The following is a 21,507-nucleotide window of genomic DNA, read 5'->3' on the forward strand; positions in this document are numbered from 1 at the left end:
TAATAAATAAGATAAAGAGAAGTTTGACTGTGATCCTAATCTAAAAATCCAAAGATGTGATTTTTGTTTTGTTCTTATGGGCAGAGCTGTCTTCTTCATGGGGCACTTGTTATATTCATCAAAAACAGCTTCTTTTGATGTACATTCTTTCCAATAGAAAGATGTGCTACATTATATTGAAAGATTTTGCAATAATAAAGCTAAGCTGCATTTTTTAATTTAATTCATTCATGGGCATTGCTGGCTGGCCAGCAGTGGTTAGTACTGCTGCCTCACAGCGCCAGGGACCCTGGTTCAATTCCAGCCTCCGGTGACTGTCTGTGTGGAGTTTGTACATGCATTTCCTCCGAGCGCTCCGGTTTCCTTCCACGACTCCAATGATGTGCAGCTTAGGTGAATTGGCCAGGTTAAATTGCTTTTTAGTATCAGGGAAATATCAGGGTAAATGTGTGACAGGGCAGATGGGATTGTTGTTGGTGCAGACTCAATGGGCCAAGTGACTTCCTTCGGCACTGTAGGGATTCTCTGGATTCTGTTGCCCGTCCCTAGTTGCCTGAGGGCAGTTGAAAGTCAACCACATTGCTGTGGCTCTGGAGTCACATGTAGACCAGCCCAGGTAAGGATGGCAGATTTCCTTTCCTAAAGGACATTACTGAACCAGATGGATTTTTCCAACAATTGACTGTAGTTTCATGGTCATTAGTAGATTCCTAATTCCAGATTTTAAAAATTGAAATCAAATTCCACCATCTGCCATGATGGGATTTGAACCCAGAAACATGAGTTGAGTTCACCAGATTAAATGTCTGGTGAACATACCACACGGCCATCGCTTTGCCCTGGCAAGTGATGATCATTGACAGTGTGAATCTACTCTCTCGTCTGCAACCTCACCCTCCAAGCACAAACCATCATTTCCTTCTGCCCATTCTGATGTTCACTCAGCACAATGTTCTGCTCCCAGCTTTATGCTAGCCTCGAATGTTCTTGCAGTGGCAGAATCGAGACCAGTAGCTGCTGGAGTCAGATCAAGTGATGACGCTTCTTCATCAGATGTTTGGTGTAGCTCTCGCTCTTCATGATGAGGCTAACTGAGCTGGTGGCAAGTCTTGGCTGTCTCAGGACAGAAATATGAAAGGGGAGGATTGCCACGATGGATGCGGAGTGGAGTTGAAAGCAGTTTAAGTTTATTTATCAGTGGCACAAGTTGGCTTACATTAACATTGCAATGAAGTTACTGTGAAAATCCCCTAGCCGCCACAATCCGGCGCCTGTTCGGGTACACTGAGGGAGAATTTAGCAAGACCAATGCACCTAACCAGAACGTCTTTTGGACTGTGGGAGGAAAACAGAACACCCGGAGGAAGCCCACACAGACATGGGGAGAATGTGTGGACTCCGCACAGACAGTGGCCCAAGCCAGGAATCAAACCTGTGTCCCTGGCACTGTGAGGCAGCGGTGCTAACCACTGTGCCACCTGTAGAATGACCACATGCATTGCTATCTCAGGGCTCTCAGCTTTGTACCACTACATCCAAGTAGTTTAAGATGGGAAAGGAATTCCATATTGAAGGATGATCAGAGCAACAAGAAACGTATCATCTAACTTCATGACCTCTAACTAGTTTTTTAAAAATGGTTATAGTATTGGGAACAGCATATGTGAGAATGTGACTAAAATCTTGCAGTCAAATTGAACAGTAAACATAACCAAGATATCATTTTAGAAAAGGTATTTATTAATGTCACAAATTAGCTGACATTAACAGTGCAATGAAGTTACAGTAAAAAATCCCCTAGTGTCCACACTCCAGCACTTATTTGGGTGCACTGAGGGAGAATTTGGCATGGTCGATGCACCTAACCAGCAAGCAGACACGGGGAGAACGTGCAGACTCCACAAGACAGTGATCCAAGCCGGAAATTGAACCCAGGCCTCTGGTGCTGTGAGGCAGCAGGGCAAACCACCCCTGTGCCACCGTGCCGCACTGACACGGAGTCCATGGTCACATCTGCAGCTTGCACTTGATGCCAGATATCCGGATGAGGGTGAAGTGAGATCTCAGCAATGGTGGAGGATAGGAAGACACCATCACTCTGAATGTTTTGTGCACTGTTGGATATAACAACCATTCCCAATGTGGAGCACGGTCCCCTCCAGAGTGCTCGGTCAATAGGGAAGCCTCTTCCCTTCCAACTCTTTACTGCTGCCTCCCATTCTGCAATTGAGAGGAAACAGTCACCGTGTGTGTGCTGCAATTGGTTTGGGTGATGCGCCTGCTGTAGCAGAATAACTGGAATTACACGGAAGCAGCAAAAAGTGGGTGTGGGGCTGGCAGCATATAGGGTTAGGATGGGATGGACTATCTGAATGTTGGGTATGATTTCTGATTGCTGATGGGTCAGCCATGCGGTGTGCATTGCTGGCAGGAGAGGCTGGGGGAGGGGTGTGTAAGGAGATGTCATGTCAAATTGCATTCAGAATGAGGTCAATGACTGTTTCCCAGAACTGCAGCCAGTTCCTTGAGAGAGAGAGGGGGGGGGGGGGGGGGGTGGTCAGACTCTGAAAATTAATCTTCTTGGCTCCCAGACCCTTCTCAGCATGTGTTTTGAGAGTTTTGAGAGCCTTTTGGCCCCTACTGGAATAGCATGTCTTCCCTCCCTTCCATCTCCATCACCAATGCCTCCAACACTGGAGCAAAGAGCCTGACCAGTTGTTCCATTTGCTGTGCTTTCCTTCTAGTGAACTGCTCCAGAGACAGTTACAACAGCTGCTGTATCTTGAATGTATTTCCCTTTAAGAAGGGCAGGGTCCCTTTAAGAGTCCCAGGTGAACTATGCATCCCATGGTATGGTGCATGGCCCTTTGTTGAGTGTGCAGTCAGTCAGCAGCACATTCCATCCTGGACTGTGGACTGAAATCATTTGGATGCAGAGGCAGCATGTGGCCTAGTGGTATTATTGCTAGACTATTAATCCAGGAACTCAGCTAATGTTCTGGGGATCCACGTTCGAATCTTGCCATGGCAGATGGTGGAATTTGAATTCAATAAAAAAATGTTTGGAATTAAGAATCAATTAATGATTGTGAAACCACTATTGATTGTTGGAAAAATCCATCTGGTTCACTAATGTCCTTTAGGGAAGGAAATCTGCTGTCCTTACCCAGTCTGGTCTACATGTGACTCCAGGGCCATAGCAATGTGGGGCAACTAGGGATGGGCAATTAATGCTGGCCAGCCAATGACACCCATGTCCAATGAATTAAAAAAAAAAGTGTCTGAACAGGACCGGCTGAGGGCCAATCCTGCCCTCACAATCCCTGTGCTTGAAAATGGAATTTATCCAATTCTTCACCGCCCCCCCCCTCCACTTGCCCCAAAGAGGGGCATGGACATCAAGAGGTTGAGTCTGGGAATCCCTATGTCAGAGTTTCTTGTTTCCTTGCTTTCAAAGGAAGACATTTAATGAGATGATGCGCAGAAAAAAATGGGAACATGTTATTAATCTAACTTTGAAAGAAAAGATATCATATTTAAATATTGGTTTGTCATTGTTGCTTCAAAGGTGTTTCCCTAAAGTCACCTGTGAACAGTGTATTTGTCAGTGTGTTTATTTTACTCCTGGGTTGAATAATTTAAATTAAAAATAATCATTAGGAAAGCCGTTTTACTTAAAAAAAGATAAAGGTTAATTTATTTCACAAATAAAGATAAAGCAAAACTTCTAAATGTAAATCTAGAATAGTCAATATTTGGTGTGGGCCTGATATGTTTTGAAAGTGAGTTGGCATTCTCTAAAGTGAAGGTCTTGAGGTTGTACAGTTGTCTCCGTCACTGCAATGGCTTTCACTGTCAAACTGCTGGAGGTTGCTTTAACAGGAGACTCTAGGAGGCAAAATCAGAGTTACGGGGAGAAAATAAGGTTCTTTTCTTCCATTCTGGCACTTTTAGCTGTCTAATTACTTTGCAGCAGACCAGTAGCTGTTTTTAGATGCCTTTCTCAGTCCCTCCTGGGATTGAAGCTTCTTCAAGATGGTTCTGTAGATATGCAGCTTCCTGCCGTCTTCAGTGTTTTTTGCAGCTAAGCCAAGATGGCCACCGCTATCATGTGACTTGCATAAGTCTGCTGAGTCACTTTCCAGAGTAAGAAGTCTCACAACACCAGGTTAGAGCCCAACCAGTTTATTTGATAGTAATCTCACAAGCTTTTGGAAACAGTGTTCCTTCGTCAGGTGTGTTTCTGATCAGAGAAGGGTATATAAAGTCACACACAGTAAACTGTCCAACGCCGGCATCTCCACATCATCACTTTCCAGAAACAGAGATGGTAGTTCTGTTCCAGTTACCTGAAGTCTCTTCACTGCCTGTCATCAACACAACATCAAGGTTGTTCACAACTGACAGTCACTTATGAGTTAATGTCCTTGTGTTTAGAGGAAAAACCATCAAGCCAACGAATTTCTGTTTACTCTTCTCGAACACTCATTAAATTTTAAATATAAATCTCTATGGATGTGGTCTCTTTCTCTGCCTGGAAGTTCTCCAGTCCCAATACTCAAGGAGGAAGTCAGGTGATTCTTGGAATCCATTTTGGAAACAGTTTTTAAATTCAGCCCGAAGTTTTCAAATTGTAATGTTCAAAACAGTTCTTTTTAAAAATCTGTGACATCATAACTGCAGACCACTGTAGGTACATTAGCATAAATACAAATACCACAAATGAGTCACCTTGTGGCTGGTAATAATGAAGTTTAATTTTGTAATATCTATCCACTGAAATTGTTGCCCTTTTGGACTTTTTTTTTGCCATAGATGCCAGGGAGAGCAAAAAAGATTTCTGCTGATAATCACACAGCACTCCAGCCACTGTGGAATGGAAAATAGCTATTGAAGTTGACAAAATTTTAGGGTTGAAACTTGCCATGAGCAATGGTTAGTAACTGGGCCAATAACCAATGGGAATTGAGTATTGGGATACCAAATGAATGGAATCATAAATGGGGACTTGGACAGCAAAAGGCCAACAAAGCGCCAATTGAAACTGAGTCCATCTAAAGTGCCATTTTCACCCCCAATGAATGATCATGTTCCTTGAGTAAGCTGGAAGGTAGGATACAGAATATTTATACAGGTTGAATTGAGACAATGGCAGAAATTTTAACTTGCCCAGTATGACATCTCTATGGGATTAGGTGGGATGTTGATTTCACACCATAGTTAATATTACTCATTAACTTCAATGAAGTTTGGAATTGGGCGGGGTGTCAAACTGACATTGCAGCCAATCCCAGCTGGCAGGGAGGTGAATATTGCCTCCATTGGATGGGATGTCAAATCAGTGTCCCACCTGGCCACGGAGGTTTCATCCACCCTGGTGGATGAGGTTAAAACTTTCCTCACAGTTTGCCTGGTGGCACGTAGAACAATTTCTCATCCCATTAGTGGAGCTTCTTTAGGATAAACTAGGATCGGATGCATGCCATTAACTGCTAGCTTCATGGACAGAAATAGGAAAGTCATATTGGCCATGAGTAAAACTCATTAATGTGTGCATGATTATGTTGGAGTGACTCAGCTAAGTTATTTTCAAAGTAATTCATTTTGTGGTGTGTGGAAACTGCTCATTATGTTTGCTGAGGTCCACATTATATTGCCCACACATATTCACATGTTCACTTATGTGACTCTTAAGTATAAATGGAATGTGTAATTCGAATAGAATTTCTGATCATTAATATGTTTCATAACAGCTACATTGTTGTTAATGATATTTCTCATTAATTATTTTGTTAAGCTACATTCTTCATTAATTTAAAAAGATTCTAATTTATTCAAAAGAGTCCTTGAAATCCAAAGTGAAAATAACATCAATAATAGAGGAAGTGTTTGCAATGATTTTTCAGCAGAAAATGGGCAGAAAGATGAGTGCATTTCCAGACATTAAAAAATAAGCAATGATTTTTTTTAAATATGATGATCTGATTTCCTGCGGCGTTCAGTCTAAAAGATAGTTCGAGGAGGGCTTGCCCAATCTCGTCACACCCGGAGTAGATTGCGTCGATCCCGGAGAATAGCATGTGGGCCTAAAATTGGCTTCACGCTTGGCGCCAAGTTGTTTACAATCGTCTTGGCCCCTTTCTAATAGCGCTAACTGAATCTTGCCCAGAAAGAGCGTGAGGTCAATTCACACGAGATTGACTGGCTTTCAATCTCATTAGTGAGTTCAGCAGACTATCCTCCCCGCCCCGCCACTCCTGGAATGTTCCTACTTCTCCAGCAGGCTCTCACATGGGTGTGAATCACTACCGGCTCCTACATTTTTGGTTTAGGGTGCGTGGGTAAGCGAGGAGGTGAGTCCTGCTAAGCATCAACTTTCAGGCTGCAAGGGGGCAGTTCAGTCACTGCCATGGTGTGGGATGGGGTGGGCAGCCTCCCATGGGCATAGGGGCTTTGGTGGGGGTGAGGGGGGCAGGCTCAGGCTGGGCCGGGCTTCCTCAGGTTTGGGGTTGCAGCTGGGTTGGGGCTTGTGTGGCAAGCATTCTCCCTGTCTGCTGAAAGTCTCCCTGAGGGGTTTGATATGAGGTGCAATGTCGCACTCTTAACCCTGCCACTATCTACTCAACAGACACTGTGGTTTAGTGCAGACGTTCCATCCCAGACCACTAAGAGCCACAGGCACCTGGTAGCTGTCGCCCAATCAAGGGAGCTTGGCAGGTGTTCCTCACACTGCAGTGCTCCTTACAATGACCAGCGATCGCGTGGAAGTCAGGAGGGCATTTCCTACCCTCTGTCTGCACTGCACACCATGCCAGGAATCCAGACTGCTCCATCCAGGTGCGTGCATGCAGGCTTATGCTGCACAGATCCCCAAGAGGACCTTCCCATAGCCCCCCTTACACTGGCCTGGTTACAGCACACTTGTGCCCAGTGGCTCACTTTGTGCTGATCTCACCTTCATATTACCAACTAAAGCATGTGCAGTGCCAATATCTGAGCTGGTGCCTGTGAGTGCCAGACCGAGCCTCTCTGTCAAAGAACTCTTCCTTATCATGTTGTTCACGGTGAGGTTGCGTTGACTGGACAGCTGATAGTTCTTGAGTATCTGAAGTAGAAGTTCAGATGGAGGGGATTGGGATGAGGCTGGAGGGTTGGGTGGAAATCAGTGTCATCTTCATGTCGGGTTTTGGGATGAGGGCGATGTGGAAATTGAGAAGGTGCATACAGCAGGAACACCCCATCATGTTGGATGTTCTCGGCAACAACAAGGGGCATACATGCAGTGGGTCGTGCAATGGCTGCTCTTGGATGTTGCTTCGAGAGTTGCCTAGTGCTTCATGTCGTACTGTACGCTTAAACTGGACCATCTGACGGGCAACATGACAGCTCAGTGACTATCACTGTTTGCTGTGCAGATACATGGATTTGGGTTGGTGTCTGCGGGAGTTTGCGCATTCTCCCCGTGATTGTGTGGGTTTTCTCCGGGTGCTCCGGTATCCTCCCACACCCCAAAAAATGTGCTCTTGGGCTGATTGGTGTAACAAATTGTCCCTAAATTAGTCTTCCCTCAATCTTCCCCAATAGGTGTAGACAAAGGTCATGGGTAGAGGAGGGCACTCATAGTGTTAAAATGGCGGTGTGGGCTCACTGGGCCGAAGGGCTTGTTTCCCGTGCTGTGTTGTTCTTTGTGGTTCAATGGTTGCAATGACCCACTCATTTTATAACACACTCTTTCCATAGGTTCAGGAAAGGCAGGCATGCCTCAGCCCTGCCCCTGCTGCCTCCTGATATGTCCCCTCTAATCTTGCAAAATAGAGGGAAGAGTGTCAGTGTGTCTGCTGCAAAGTGATTGGATAATGTGCCTGTCATAGTTGAAAAGCTGACAGTATATGGAATGTGGGAGGTGTGAGGCTTACAGCACTGGTGTGTGTGGGAGGGTGAGGTGAAACACTTGGATATGAAGAATGAGTCCAGACTGCTGAAGGCTAAATGATGGACATTGAGGAGCATGTGAGGTTGGCAGTACAGTGGAAAAGAAGAAAAAAGAAAGTCTTACATTGTGTTGCATTTTTCGTAGCCACCAAATGTCTCAAAGCACCTTACAGCCCAGCAGGTACTTCCTGAAGCGTAGTTACAGGGAAGTGCTGGCACCCCTATCTCTGGGTTCAAACCCCACGTCTGGACTTGTGTCTTCATAATGTTACCAATAAACAGTCAGTAAACCTTTTAGGACTGAGGCGAGGAGAAATTTCTTTACCCAGAGGGTGGTGAATCTGTGGAATTCACTATCACAAAATATAGTTGAGGCTAAAACGTTGAAGAAATTACGTATAGCTCTAGGAGTTAACGGGATCAAGGGATAAAGAGGGAAAGATGGGATCAGGATATTGAATTTGATGACTAGCCATGATCAAAATGAATGGCAGAGCAGGCTCGATGGGCTGAATGGCCTCCTCCTGTTTCTATATTCTATGTTTCCATGTTTCTAAATCCTTTCAGTATATCAGATGGCGGGCAGGTGTTAAGGGTCAGGAGAATTTCCTCAGGTGTACTGCAGAGGGAGACGTCAAGTATAATCAATCCAGTGGAAGTCCACTGTTGCCAACACCCTCTGAGGGCACAGTGCCAGGAGGAGGGCTCACTGTTGTAATGTGGGAAATGCAGCAATCAATTTACACACACCAAATTTCCAGAAGCAGCAATGTGATAATGACCAGATGACCTATTTTGTGGTGTCAGCGGAGGGATAAATATTGGCTAAGATCCAAAGGGATAATGGCCCTCTACCTCTTCAAAATGGTGCCAAGGGATCTTTTACATCCACACAAGTAAGAAGATGTAGCCTCAGTTTGACATCTTATCTGGAGGATGGCATCTCCAATTGTGCAGTGCTCCTTTAGGCTCGATTGTTGTATTCAAATTTGGGATTGGGACTTGAAGCCAGGGGTGAGTGTACCACTGCCTGAGCCCCAGATATCAGGACCTTCATTGCTTTTATGGGATCATTGAAGTTTTTTGCAACACTGCAGCCAAGTCCTCAGGACCAGACTCCTTGCATTTATCCACATGGCTGCCTGTTGCCCATCAATTTGCAGGGTATAAAAGTAAAGTACTGCAGATGCTGGAACCTGAAACAAAAACAGAAAATGCTGGGAAGCTCATCAGGTCTGACAGCATCTGTGGGGAGAGAATGGAGCCAACATTTCGAGTCTAGATGACCCTTCGTCCGAGATAAGAGCAAAGAGAATCAGCAGAGATTTATACTTGAGGGCGGGAGCTGTAGAATCATAGAAACGCTGCAGTGCATAAGGAGACCGTTCAGCCCCTCGAGTTTACCCCGACATCAGTCCCACCCAGGTCCAATTCCCATTATCCCACATATTCTCCCTGTTAATCCCTCTGACACTAAGAAGCAATTAAGCGTGGCCAATCCACCTAACCCACATATCTGTGGGAGGAAACACACGCAGACACAGGGAGAATGTGCAAACTCCACACAGACAGTGACCTGAGACCAGAATTGAGCCCAGATCCCTGGCACTGTGAGGCAGCAGTGCTAACCACTATGCCACCATGCTGCCCCTGTAATAAGACAAAGAGAATGAAAGTGTACCAGTGCAATAGTTATAGGGCATTCAATTAGTAAAGGGATTAGACAGGCTGCAAATGAGAGTCCAGGAATGTATGTCTGCCTGCTCCCCACCCCCCCCCAGCACTTGGGTCAAGGATGTCTCGGAGCAGGTACAGGACATTCTGGAGGGGGAGTATGAACAACCAATGGTTGCAGTATACGTTGGTACAAACAACATAGGTAAAAAAAGGGATAAAGTCCGAAAAGCAAAAGACAGGGAGCTAGGGATAAAGTTAAGCTTTTGGGCCTCAAAGGTAGTGATCTCAGAATCATTGCCTGTGCCACGTGCTAGTCAGAGTAGAGGATAAATACACGTTTGAAGAGATGGTGTCGGGGGAGGGTTTCAGATTCCTTGGGCATTGGGACCAGTTCTGGGTCCAATGTACAAATTGGACAGGTTACAGCGGGACAGGACTGGGACTGATGTCCCAGGGAGACGGTTTAAACTAATTTGCCAGGGAGATAGGAATGTATATAAGGAGCCAGAGAAGGAGGACAAAACAAAAGGTAGAAAAGGCAATAAGAAAAGTGATTAGCAGAGAAACCAAGGATAAAATTCAAACAGGGCTGTAAGAAAAAGTTTTGGGAGCAAAGCAAACAATGTTAAAAATACAAGCTTAAAGGCTCTGTGCCTTGCGCGGAGCATTTGCAATAAAGTGGATGAACTAATCGTGTAGATAGATGTAAACGGGTCCAATATAATTGGGATTACGGAGACATGGCTGCGGGGTGACCAAGAATGGGAATTGAATGTCCCAGTGTAATCAATACTTAGGAAGGACAGGCATAAAGGAAAAGGTGGTGGTGTGGCAGTGCTGGTTAAAGAAGAAAGGATATCGGCTCTGACAATGTGGAGTCTGTATGGGTAGAGTTGAGAAATACCAAGGAGCAAAGAACCTCAGTAGGTGTCATTTGTAGATCCCCAAACTACAGAGGTGATGTTGGGAATGGCATTAAACACAAAACTAGAGATGCATGTGATAAGGGAATATCGCTGATCATGGGTGATTTTAACCTGCGCATGGATTTAATCAAATTTGCCACAATGCTGTAGAGGAGGAATTCCTGGAGTGTATATGGGATTGTTTACTTGACCAATATATGTAGGAACCAATTAGAGGGCAGGCCTTTTTAGGCTGGGCACCGTGTAATGAGAAGGGAATCATTGCCAATCTAGCTGTGGTCTTTTGTGGAGACATGGTGCCTCTCCTCCTTTCCAACTCCCACACTTACATCAGGGTAAGTGGGTGCGCTCTCCTCTCGCCTGTTGCCCCATTGGTGCTGTTTGAAAAACACTTTGCGAAACAGCTACAACAGCTGCCCTTTGAGAAACGCTGGTTGGATTTAGGAAGTGTTGATTGGTAGATAAACTATCACATCAAGAGCAATCAAATCAACCGACAGTCCAGAGGCTAGTGGAGTCAGTGCTGGCTGGTAGTAATGTGTGTGACCCGCACAGACACCTGGGCTGCTGCTAAGCAAGCTCCCAGCCAACATCGTACATTGCCATCCTCATTGCTTGACAACTGGCACTGGTGATTCCAGCTCCTATTGTTCACCCCCTTGTTTGTAGATTCAAGTCCCAATTTAGTTCTTCACTTCTGCCAGGGATAAGAAATCTTTGAGAAACTGTGCCCAGTCACTCGACAGCCTAAGATGTGACATCAGTACGGCAGAGAAATATATTTTCCTGACTTCATTGCTGTGGAAAGTTTCTTCATCTTGCAGACTTTTCAATCAAATTTCTTCTGATCATTTACTGAAGTTAATCAAGAGAATGTAAAGGTCAGTCTTGTCTTTTAGAAAGTTCCATGTCTTTTTTCTAACCAATAATAATCTACAGTTGCTGGAATAATTGTGCTCTTGTTCTGTCTGTAATTGAAGTAAAATAAAACTCCACCAACCTTTGGACTGTAGATTGATTTCACTGGTGACTTGATGTAATAGTTTATGTAATTGTCAATCTGAAATACTGCTACAGTTTTAGTCATAGCTCAGTACGGTTACACCATGAATACCTGAGGCGTATGCCAACTGGTTCCCAGGTTTTATTCCTCACTTGTGGTGAATTTGTTGAACTGAGGTGCTATTGTTGTGTTATAATTGGCCTTACCATCCTTGGGTTAGTGGAGAAAAGATGGCACATGGCACCCAGCCCTTTGCAGGCGGTGTAGGAGATGAGAGGCTCGGTAGTCTGATGGCAAAAGATGCTGGAGGGGAGGGGAGTCTAATGTCTTCCTACTTCCTAATATCTTCCTATTACCAGCTGCAGGAGCTTCAGGTGCAGATGCCCACTGGGTGGCAAATTGAGGCAATTAACTGCCCAATTAAGGGTTCCCAACCCCCACTGCCACCCGCTGTAGTCTTTTATCAGTGTCGGGAAGGGTATTGGTGAGTGGGCAGGTGCCAGGGCTTAGCAAAGTCCCTGGGCAATGGCCATCCATGCACCAAGGCACTGCTTCCAGAACAGCTTCCCTACCCTGGATTCCCAGTTTTCTCCCCAAAACACCAGTCTTTCAGAAGTTACAATCCCTTTGGAAACTGAAAAGAAATTGAATTCCAACTTAAAGAACGCACATCAAGATTTCAGGTTTTCAGACTTTCCTGTCATAAACAAACTAAAATGAACAATGAGTAAATAACACGCTGTGGGCAACTCAAACTCTAAACTACGGGAACAGCATTTCCTTACTAGTGGCATCTGCACTTAATCCCAAAATGGGAGAATTCCACCCATCGTACACTTAACTATATTGAATCTTGCCATCGACATCTTGTGTCCATCAGAAAACACTTCCCACCTCGGATGCTTCAAACTGTGTCCCATTTTTAATATTTGGAGTTGGAATATTGAAAGTGGCGTCTGACTTTATGCATCTGAGCAAGCTCAGTCCACAGTCCTCCCAGCTTCCAAAGTGTTCACCATTCCCTGTTTGCTCTGTCATAACATCCAGTGAACACTTCCCTTGGTCTCCTGAGAATTCCCAATCCAACTTCCCGGGCACTGCTACACCAAAACAAATCTCCCAGGGATTTCCACATGTTCCCTCTCTTTGACCAGAGAATGTCTTCTCAGCTGCATTTTGCTTGCATTCTAGCAGAGGCAAACAGCCTTTACCCCTCTCTCTGAGAGAGTAAGGGCCGGATTTTCACAAAGTCAGACTCACTTTAAAAATATTTAAAAACGGAGAGTGAGACTCAGATGTGGAAGGCCTGCTCCCATTTCTATTAGATTTGGTATTTGTTGGAGGGGGAGGGGGAAGGGGATGGGATGTGAATCACACAGGTGTGAAACATGAACTCAGCGGGGCTATCTGAAATTGGTGCAGAATTGAAAATGAACTGACGCCACTTTCAATATTCCAACTCCAAATATTAAAAATGGGACACAGTTTGAAGCATCCGAGGTGGGAAGTGTTTTCTGATGGACACAAGATGTCAATGGTAAGATTCAATATAGTTAAGTATACGATGGGTGGAATTGTCCCATTTTGGGACTAAGTGCAGTGCTGGGAGACTGCAGGTGGTGCCTGTTCCAGGATAGCAGGATTCCACACCAGGTTCTGCACTTAGAGGCTTATTAATTATGCACAGATGAGTTCCCCTCCAATTCTCCTGGCAGGTCGGTAGCTGATTCATCCGCCCGCCCTCAGTTTGAAGATCCCAGCTCCATATTTCAACTTGAGTCCTGCAGACTCATATTAGTCTCTCCAGCCCAGGTGTCTTCAGCAGACAGTGCAGGGTGTTAGCAACCCAGAGACAAAAGACTAACAGCCTTGAGAGGAAATCTGTTCCCCGATTCCACCATTCTCCCTAATCCTATTACCTGCGAGGTGCCCATGCCTCACTCAGACCTCTACCCACCACCAATAAACAAAGTGGCTTCCATTAGTCCTCTTTGTTTATGAGGTTCTCATGCAGCCTTGTCAGGGTTCAGTTTCTCTCCCCTCGGTCTTCCCTTAGCCTTCCATTTTTTGTCTCCTTCATCCACCTGTTTGCCCCTCTGTGTGACATAGTGAGCCCTTGCCCTTCTCTCCCTCCCCTACCCTTCCTTGCACCGTCCTCTTTCCACAGTGTCCCCCTTGTCTTTGTCAAACCACAATCCCACCCCCCCCGCCTCACTTTGCACTCACGTGCTGCCCAGATAGAGACTGCTGTGTGGTGCCAGTGGGGAAGGAGAGCCTATACTCCCCAACCACCAGGTGCTGTTTTGATCTGACTCAGTGACACAGGAGGGTCCATGGGTCCAGCCGCACGGTGTTGCCCATGAAGACCAGCTCAGCATGGAGATGGAGACAGGAAGCGGTCTAACCTGGCAGTGTGGTAATACAGTGTGTCAGCAGCAGTGCAGCACTTTGGCAGGAATCTTTGCTGTGCTCACTCTGAGGACTGAGGGCCACCTTGTGAACGCTCTGCATTAGTAATCGGGTTTGATGCCAACACAATTTCCCACTAGCACGATGCAAGATTGAAAGACCTGTTGGAATGCCAGTGGGAAGCTGCTTAATGAATATTTAAGAGATGCAAATTAATGCAAATAACATTTAAGTCACTGGGTAGCAGGAAGAGTGACCCACAATTGGGAGAAGGAGTTTGCTCCTATGGGCTTCCAATGTTTTTGCCTCCTGCCAGAGTTACCATGCCTGCCCATCACCAAACCCACCACAGACTGGCTGGGAGAATTCTGCACCATGTATGGCAGGGATGCCTCAGAAAATACAAATTGTTTTAAGACAGAAATGCTTCAAGACCATTATTGGCTAATTTTATTGATGATTATCAATAAATTCTACTAAAGACTCAATGGGTGGATTTCTCTGGCTGTTCCCCCTCAGGGAATCACCCCTCCTAACCCCAGGGAAGCCACCCTGAACCTGCCCAATAGAAACCTCCTGGCTGTGAAAGTAAGAACGTAAGAACTAGGAGCTGAAGTAGGCCATCTGGCCCCTTGAGCCTGCTCCGCCATTCAATAAGATCATGGCTGATCTTTTTGTGGACTCAGCTTCACTCACCCGTCCACTCACCATAACCCTTAATTCCTTTACTGTTCAAAAATGTATCTATCCTTGCCTTAAAAACATTCAATGAGGTAGTCTCAACTGCTTCACTGGACAGGAAATTCCACAGACTCACGACCCTTTGGATGAAGAAGTTCCTCCTCAACTTAGTTCTAAATCTGCTCCCCCTTATTTTGAGGTTATGCCCCCTAGTTCTAGTTTCACCCACCAGTGGAAACAACCTCCCTGCTTCTATCTTATCTATGCCCTTAATAATCTTATATGTTTCTATAAGATTCCCCCTCATTCTTCTAAATTCCAAGCCCCAGTCTACTCAGTCTCTCCTCATAGGCCAACTCTCTCAACTCCAAAATCAACCTAGTGAATCTCCTCTGCACTCCCTCCAGTGCCACTGCCATTAGTGCCTCCTTTCTCAAGAAAGGAGAGCAAAACTGTATACAGTGTTCCAGGTGTGGCCTCACCAACACCTTATACAGCTGCAACATAACCTCCCTGTTTTTAAACTCCATCCCTCTAGCAATAAAGGACAAAATTCCATTTGCCTTCTTAATTACCTGCTGTATCTGCAAACCAACTTTTTCTTCTCTCAGTGGGTAGTGAAATCTGTGCAATTCTTTACCACAGAGGACTGTGGAGGCTGTAGGTCATTAAGGCTGAGATAGACATATTTTTTAATCAGTGAGGGAATCAAGGTTTATGGGGATAAGGTGGGAAAGTGAAGTTGCGGATTATCATTTTAGATCAGTTGGTATCTAACTGAATGGTAGAGCAGATTTGATGGGCTGATTGGCCTATTTCTGCTCCTACATCTTATATCCTTATGGGCTTATCTCTTGTTATTCTTAACTGTAAGTGCTCGAGGCAGTATAAAGCCTCAGCTAATTTCTTGGAAGAATAGATTCACAACAGTAAAATTCCCACTGGTTGTATCCAATCAGTCATCAATCGACATTCTCATTCAGAGAGGTGACATGAGTTATTAGTTTGAGAAAGGGACATTCTGCTATCTTATAGTGGTGCAGTCATTCTCTAAGTTGGTATCTGTGGAATGATATGGGATATTATAGGAAAGAATTACCACACATCGAGCACCTGCAATGTTTGATCCAACATGCTTAATATTGACAGCAGAATAAAATAGTGAAATTGTGTGCCCTCACTCAAAAACCAAGCTTCTATTTGTTTATTTATCTATTCATTTATTTATTGGTGTCACAAGTACGCTTTCTTTAACAGTGCAATGAAGTTACTGTGAAAATCCCCTCGTTGCCGCACTCCGGCGCTTGTTCAGATACACTGAGGGAGAATGTAGCATGGCCAGTGCACCTAACCTGCACATCTTTTGGACTGCAGGGGAAACAGCCACCTTGATTAAAAACTAAAAAAAAAGTGATTAGACCTTTCCGGTATTAGAAGTTGTATAAATTTAATGAGCAAATACTGGTAATGAATCAATTAAACCAGAAACCTCAGAAGAAGATGCCACCTTTGATGATTCCATACTCGTTGGCTCAGAATTCTTGGGACAGAATTGCGTAAACACAGCTGTTTAAAACTGATTCTTCATTTAGTGGCTAAGCTCTGCTTAACATTGTCCCTTTCCAACTATAGCTCCATTATTCCTGACTACGGCTCCATTATTCAGGACCCTTGAAATTCAAATATGGACGCAGATGTTTTAGGCCTGATAATTGTACTAAGATCCTTTTTAAAGTCCTTGGCAGTAAACTGTTGTGGCTCTGGGACCTATTACTATGTTTCAGATCTCATCCGTGAATGACAGGTTAGCATCTTTATTGCTTAAAGTGTTAGAGCTGCTCTAATCCTTCTACCTAATTGGAGACATGTCCAATTGATCTGTTCAATTCTGATAACGTCGAGAATTTCTATGCTACCATATGTCCTAGAAATAAAATCTCACTGTCTGGCATAAGGTTGGAAATTGGTACAAGTGATATTCCAAATAGTTAATCAATGACCCTGTGAAATCTGTTTACCTTTCCAGGTTGACCGGACTGAAGTTATAAAGAGTAACTTGCATCCCGTCTTCTCCAAAATTTTCAACCTGGATTATTACTTTGAGGAGGTTCAGAAGCTTCGATTCGAAGTATATGACATTCATGGTCACTGCAGCATCGGTACTCGTGATGATGATTTTCTGGGTGGAGTGGAGTGCACCCTGGGACAGGTAAACACAAATAGGAATAGAATTTTGATCACAATCGTCATCTTTATAAGGCTGCATTGATATTTGAATGCTTTCCTTCCCCACTGCATTCAATTAGTTCTTGTAGTGAGGAAACAATGGAATGGTCAGGACTGTAAATATTACTGGTGACATTTTCCAGACGCAAAGTTTAACTATTTAATATATTTAATAAATAACATAGCTCAGATAATATTTATTTATTATAACTTGCTGCCAAAGCAAAGAACGTGCTGGCCACCAGCAAAAAAGACACAGGTCACGTCCACATTTATGCCTTGCATGTTTTGATGCTTGATCGAGCTCAGTTAACTCAACAGTTGGTTAGTGATGCAGATGCACAGTGTGGATTTAATTTCTGTACCAGCTGAGGCTATTCATGAAGACCCCACCTTCTCAACTTTGCCCCTTGCCTGAGGTGTTTTATTTAAGTTTATATATTGGTGTCACAAGTACATTAATACTGCAATGAAATTGCTGTGAAAATCCTCCAGTCGCCGCACTCTGGCTCCAATTCAGGTACACGGAAGAAGAATTTAGCATGGCCAATGCACCTAACCAGCATGCCTTTCAGACTGTAGGAGGAAACTAGGACCCCGGACGAAACCCACGCAGATATGGGGAGAATGTGTAAACTCCACACGGACAGTGACCCAAGGTGGGAATCGAACCCGGATTCCTGTGCTGAGAGGCAACAGTGCTAACCACTGTGCTACTGTGCTGCCCTTAGGTGGTGTGATGAGGTGTGGTGATCCTCATGTTAAATAACCACCAGTCACTCACCCTTTGAGGGGGTGAACAGCCTATGGTCATCTGGGACTATGGCAGCTTTACCTTTACCTTGCTTCAACACCACAGGGATTGAGATCTGCGTTCCTACTTTGTCAATCCACACTGTTGAATTGAGAGGTTACAAATATCTAAAAATGAAAACAGGGTTAATCACTTTATCCAGAAATCATTACCTAAAAATGTCAACGGTTTTAATTTTCTATGATAGTGCTCCACTTAGCACTTGAGTGAGAGCGGAAAATCCCTTCTGAGATCAATGGACATTTCTGTTGTCCATCCCTCGCCTGCTCTGATTCCATCAGGCAGGGCAATAGAATTCTGGCAAGCATATTTATGTAAAATTCCTATGTGCGTATTTTAAACACACTGATGTAATAATTTTATTAGTTAAAATTAACAGAAGCGCAACAGATTTTGAAACTTTGCTTAAATTTACAGTCCATGTTCAAGATAATTAAAAACATCTCAGTATCCTAAAGGGACTCCGTAATAATTTCTTATCTACACCAGAGTCTCTGATGTGAAGTTTGGCATGAAATCAAGCAACCACAGAATCCCTACTAACCCCTGCATATCAACGGACTGGCAAAAAACATTATTTACCAAAGACCTTAGATGCTAGATACAGATGTGTCTGCTGCTGATTTCAACTTCAAATTGAGATGGAGGAATATAAAAAAGATATTTTTCAAAAACTATTGCCAAAGACAGATTGGCTCCAGCTGGCAGTAGCAAATTAAAGTGGTCACCAGCTGGCCAGTCATCAAGATTTCACACAGAGCTATCTTAAAAAGAGTTTTTATATGAAATGAAATAAGATTTCTGGTAAGCCTGCAATTCCATTCAGGGATGATACATAATTCATTCTTTTAAATGTGAAAGAGTTGGAATTGAAGACATATACATTTCTATCTCAATAAGATTGTTTGTGCTGATCATTTTACTGCAGTTTAACTGAGGGTGTCATTTAATTCATGCTGCCTTAGGGAATTTGACTCGATTTATAGGTCTGCTTTACGTATTGTCTGATATTACTTTGCACTGAAGTTAGAGGAGATTCAAATCATGTGGCGTGTCAAACAAGTACTTCAAATAATCTGTTCAGTTCCTGCTGGAACGTTAGTAAATTTAAGATCATCTGGTTAATCACAGACCCAAAAGATGTCATTTTTTCAAGAGTCATATGGTCATTACATGCAAATACATTTCTTCCTTTGATGCAAGGTTTTCGCTGTGTTCCATTCAGCAATTCGTCTGAGTCTTGTTGATTGAGACGAATGTGATTAACAATGTACTCCAGATTGTAAATGTGACTGGCCTCACCCTAAGTTAAGTAAATGCATCAATGGCCAGTGAAACAAAGCAGTACAGAAATGTTTCAGAATTTTGAGATGACAGTTATGTTTCCTAAACTTATTTGGGGACATCATCCGGGTCATTCCACCAGGAATGCATTCAATGATGTTGTCGCTGGAGTATGTAAAGTCATGGGGTGGGCACCTAAATAAAGTAAAATAGGTCCGTTGTGCATTACGCATATCCACCATCCCACTTAGACCAGAAAGTTGACATCTGCTGCTTCGTAGCAGTTACCCAACTCCCCAACTCCTCATATCAAATGGGTTATTTTGCAGCTGTCTCATCTCTTGGTGTCCAGACCACTTCCCTGGCCTGGTCCCCTCTGCCAGCCTACTTGTACCTTTGAGAGAGCAGAGACATCTCACCTATTGAAGTGTAATCTGAGTAAGCACTGGTATTTGTTACCCTGGCCTGCTGGGTTGCACACTTGCATCCAGGTCGGAGGACTCCAGTTTCAAACTCACTCTAGAACACAAGGATATGATCTAAGCAGACACTCCACCGGGATGCAACAGTTTACTACTGGTGGCGTATGTTAAAGAGCCCCATGGAGCTATTGAAAAAAAGATGCAGTTGGTTCTGCAATGTCCCCGTCAAGATCCCCAAAAAAGGCTTAACAGGTCGCTCATTTCATAGCATTCGTGAGTTAGAACAAAGAACAAAGAAAACTATAGCATAGGAACAGGCCCTTCGGCCCTCTAAGCCTGCACTAACCATGCTGCCCGACTTAACTAAAACCCCTTATCCTTCCGGGAACCATATCCCTCTATTCCTATCCTATTCATGTATTTGTCAAGATGTTCCTTAAAAGTCACTTCCATTTCCACTTCCACTACGTCCCCTGGCAATGAGTTCCAGGCATCCACCACCTTTTGCATTCTGGATGCTAATTCTGCAGAGATAACAGCCCCTGCACTTTAAAATAATTCATTGTGTAATGTGCTTTAAGTTTAACTAATATTTCTGAGCAACATGATAAGGTGTCGTTGAAATGCTAATATTTCTTTATGTACCTGGAAAGGATGGAAGTTGATTTCCTGATTTCTTTATCCGACTTTACATAAAATGGACAAAATTGACTCAACTAAACAGTTCAAAAACATTAGCTATTGTAAGGAACTTTTATGACAGGATTAAAGATTTGTAAATGGTCTGCAGAGAAGGATCCAGCTTTATCTCTTAAGGATGACCAATAAAGAAATCACAGCCTATTTGCTATTTAGGCCAACTATGATTTCAGGATCAAGACTTACCAGAGGCCCTTCCCAATAATCTATCCCTAAAAAATCTGCATTAGGATTCAGTAATCTTGAAAGAGAACTTTATCTCACTTTTCATCAGAACTATAAATATTGGAACTGGCCGAAACAGGAGGATTTTGCCCTCAGGTCACGTTTCTGGGTGTTTGATGATAATTCAGGCAGCATGATACTGTAAGGCAGCATTCTGTTACTAGTTGTCGATAGTAAGCGGAGGTTGCTAATTGCCAATGTGGTTTTAAGATGTCCAACGGGTTTTGCAAACTTGATGCAAAATCACCTGTTGGGTTCTCGGAGGAGGTATAGGCAGATGTAATTTGTGATTAATTTATTACGGTTTTCAGTCTCTTATTTGGTTTGATTTCTTGTTTTCTGAAAGTCTGTCTTAAGGTTAAATTCCACTATCCTACTGAGAGCAGGTGCCTCTTGATGCCCAACAATGTGTAGGTTAGATGGATTAGCCATGGTAAATGCATGGGGCTGTGAGGAAAGTGTTTGGATAAGAAACTGTTTTGGAGAGTTGGTGAAGACTTGATGGGCTGAATGTCCTCTTTCCACACTGTAGGTATTCAATGGTTCTATAGATCTTAACTCCACTAACACACTTGCGGACTCAAGGATGCAATGTCTGATAGCCAATGTCTCAACTTTCATTGCAGCAAGACCAAAAGTCACTCAACATATGGTTACTGCAGTAGAAGCTCAGAGTAAGGGCATGCAAGGTCATCTTGTTGCCACGCAAGTTCAAACCACCCTTTCTGCCTTGCTAAAATGCCAAACTTGATCGCCATGACTCTGTTCCTATTGTTCCACTAAATATAATGAAATGTGGCTGTCAGGAAATTGTGCAAAGGTAATGCATTGTGTATTCACAAACTGTACCTTGCGTGATCAATGCCTCCACTGTGCAAAGTAACCTTTGTGAAACTCAGACCTCGGAATAAGTTTTACTCTTAGGAAAATCATGTCTTACTAATGTAATTGAGTTTTTGAAGGGGTAACCAAGAAGGTAAATGAGGGCAGTGCAGTTGATGTTGTCTACATGGACTTTAGCAAAGCCTTTGACAAGGTACTGCATGGTAGGCTGTTGCCCAAATTAGGATGAGGTATCTAAATGGATACAAAATTAGCTTTTGACAGAAGCCAGAGGGTTGTTGTAAAGAATTGTTTTTCAAACTGGAGGCCTGTGACCAGTGGCGTGCCTCATGGTTCAGTGCTGGGCCCACTGTTATTTGTCATTTA

The 21,507-nt window shown here is 43.8% G+C and overlaps 1 protein-coding gene across 1 annotated transcript in view; it reads left to right on the forward strand.

Annotated features, from left to right (window-relative positions):
• cpne7 (copine VII) overlaps nt 1-21,507 on the forward strand; it is a 133,072-nt gene that overhangs the window by 30,427 nt on the left and 81,138 nt on the right. The window contains exon 2 of the mRNA XM_080188092.1: nt 16,655-16,837. Within this exon, the coding sequence (XP_080044218.1) occupies nt 16,655-16,837 (183 nt within the window). The remainder of the gene's footprint in view (nt 1-16,654; nt 16,838-21,507) is intronic.

This window comes from Carcharhinus amblyrhynchos, chromosome 4, assembly GCF_965287045.1.
Source record: "Carcharhinus amblyrhynchos chromosome 4, sCarAmb.v2.hapA, whole genome shotgun sequence".
Lineage (NCBI taxonomy): Eukaryota > Metazoa > Chordata > Chondrichthyes > Carcharhiniformes > Carcharhinidae > Carcharhinus > Carcharhinus amblyrhynchos.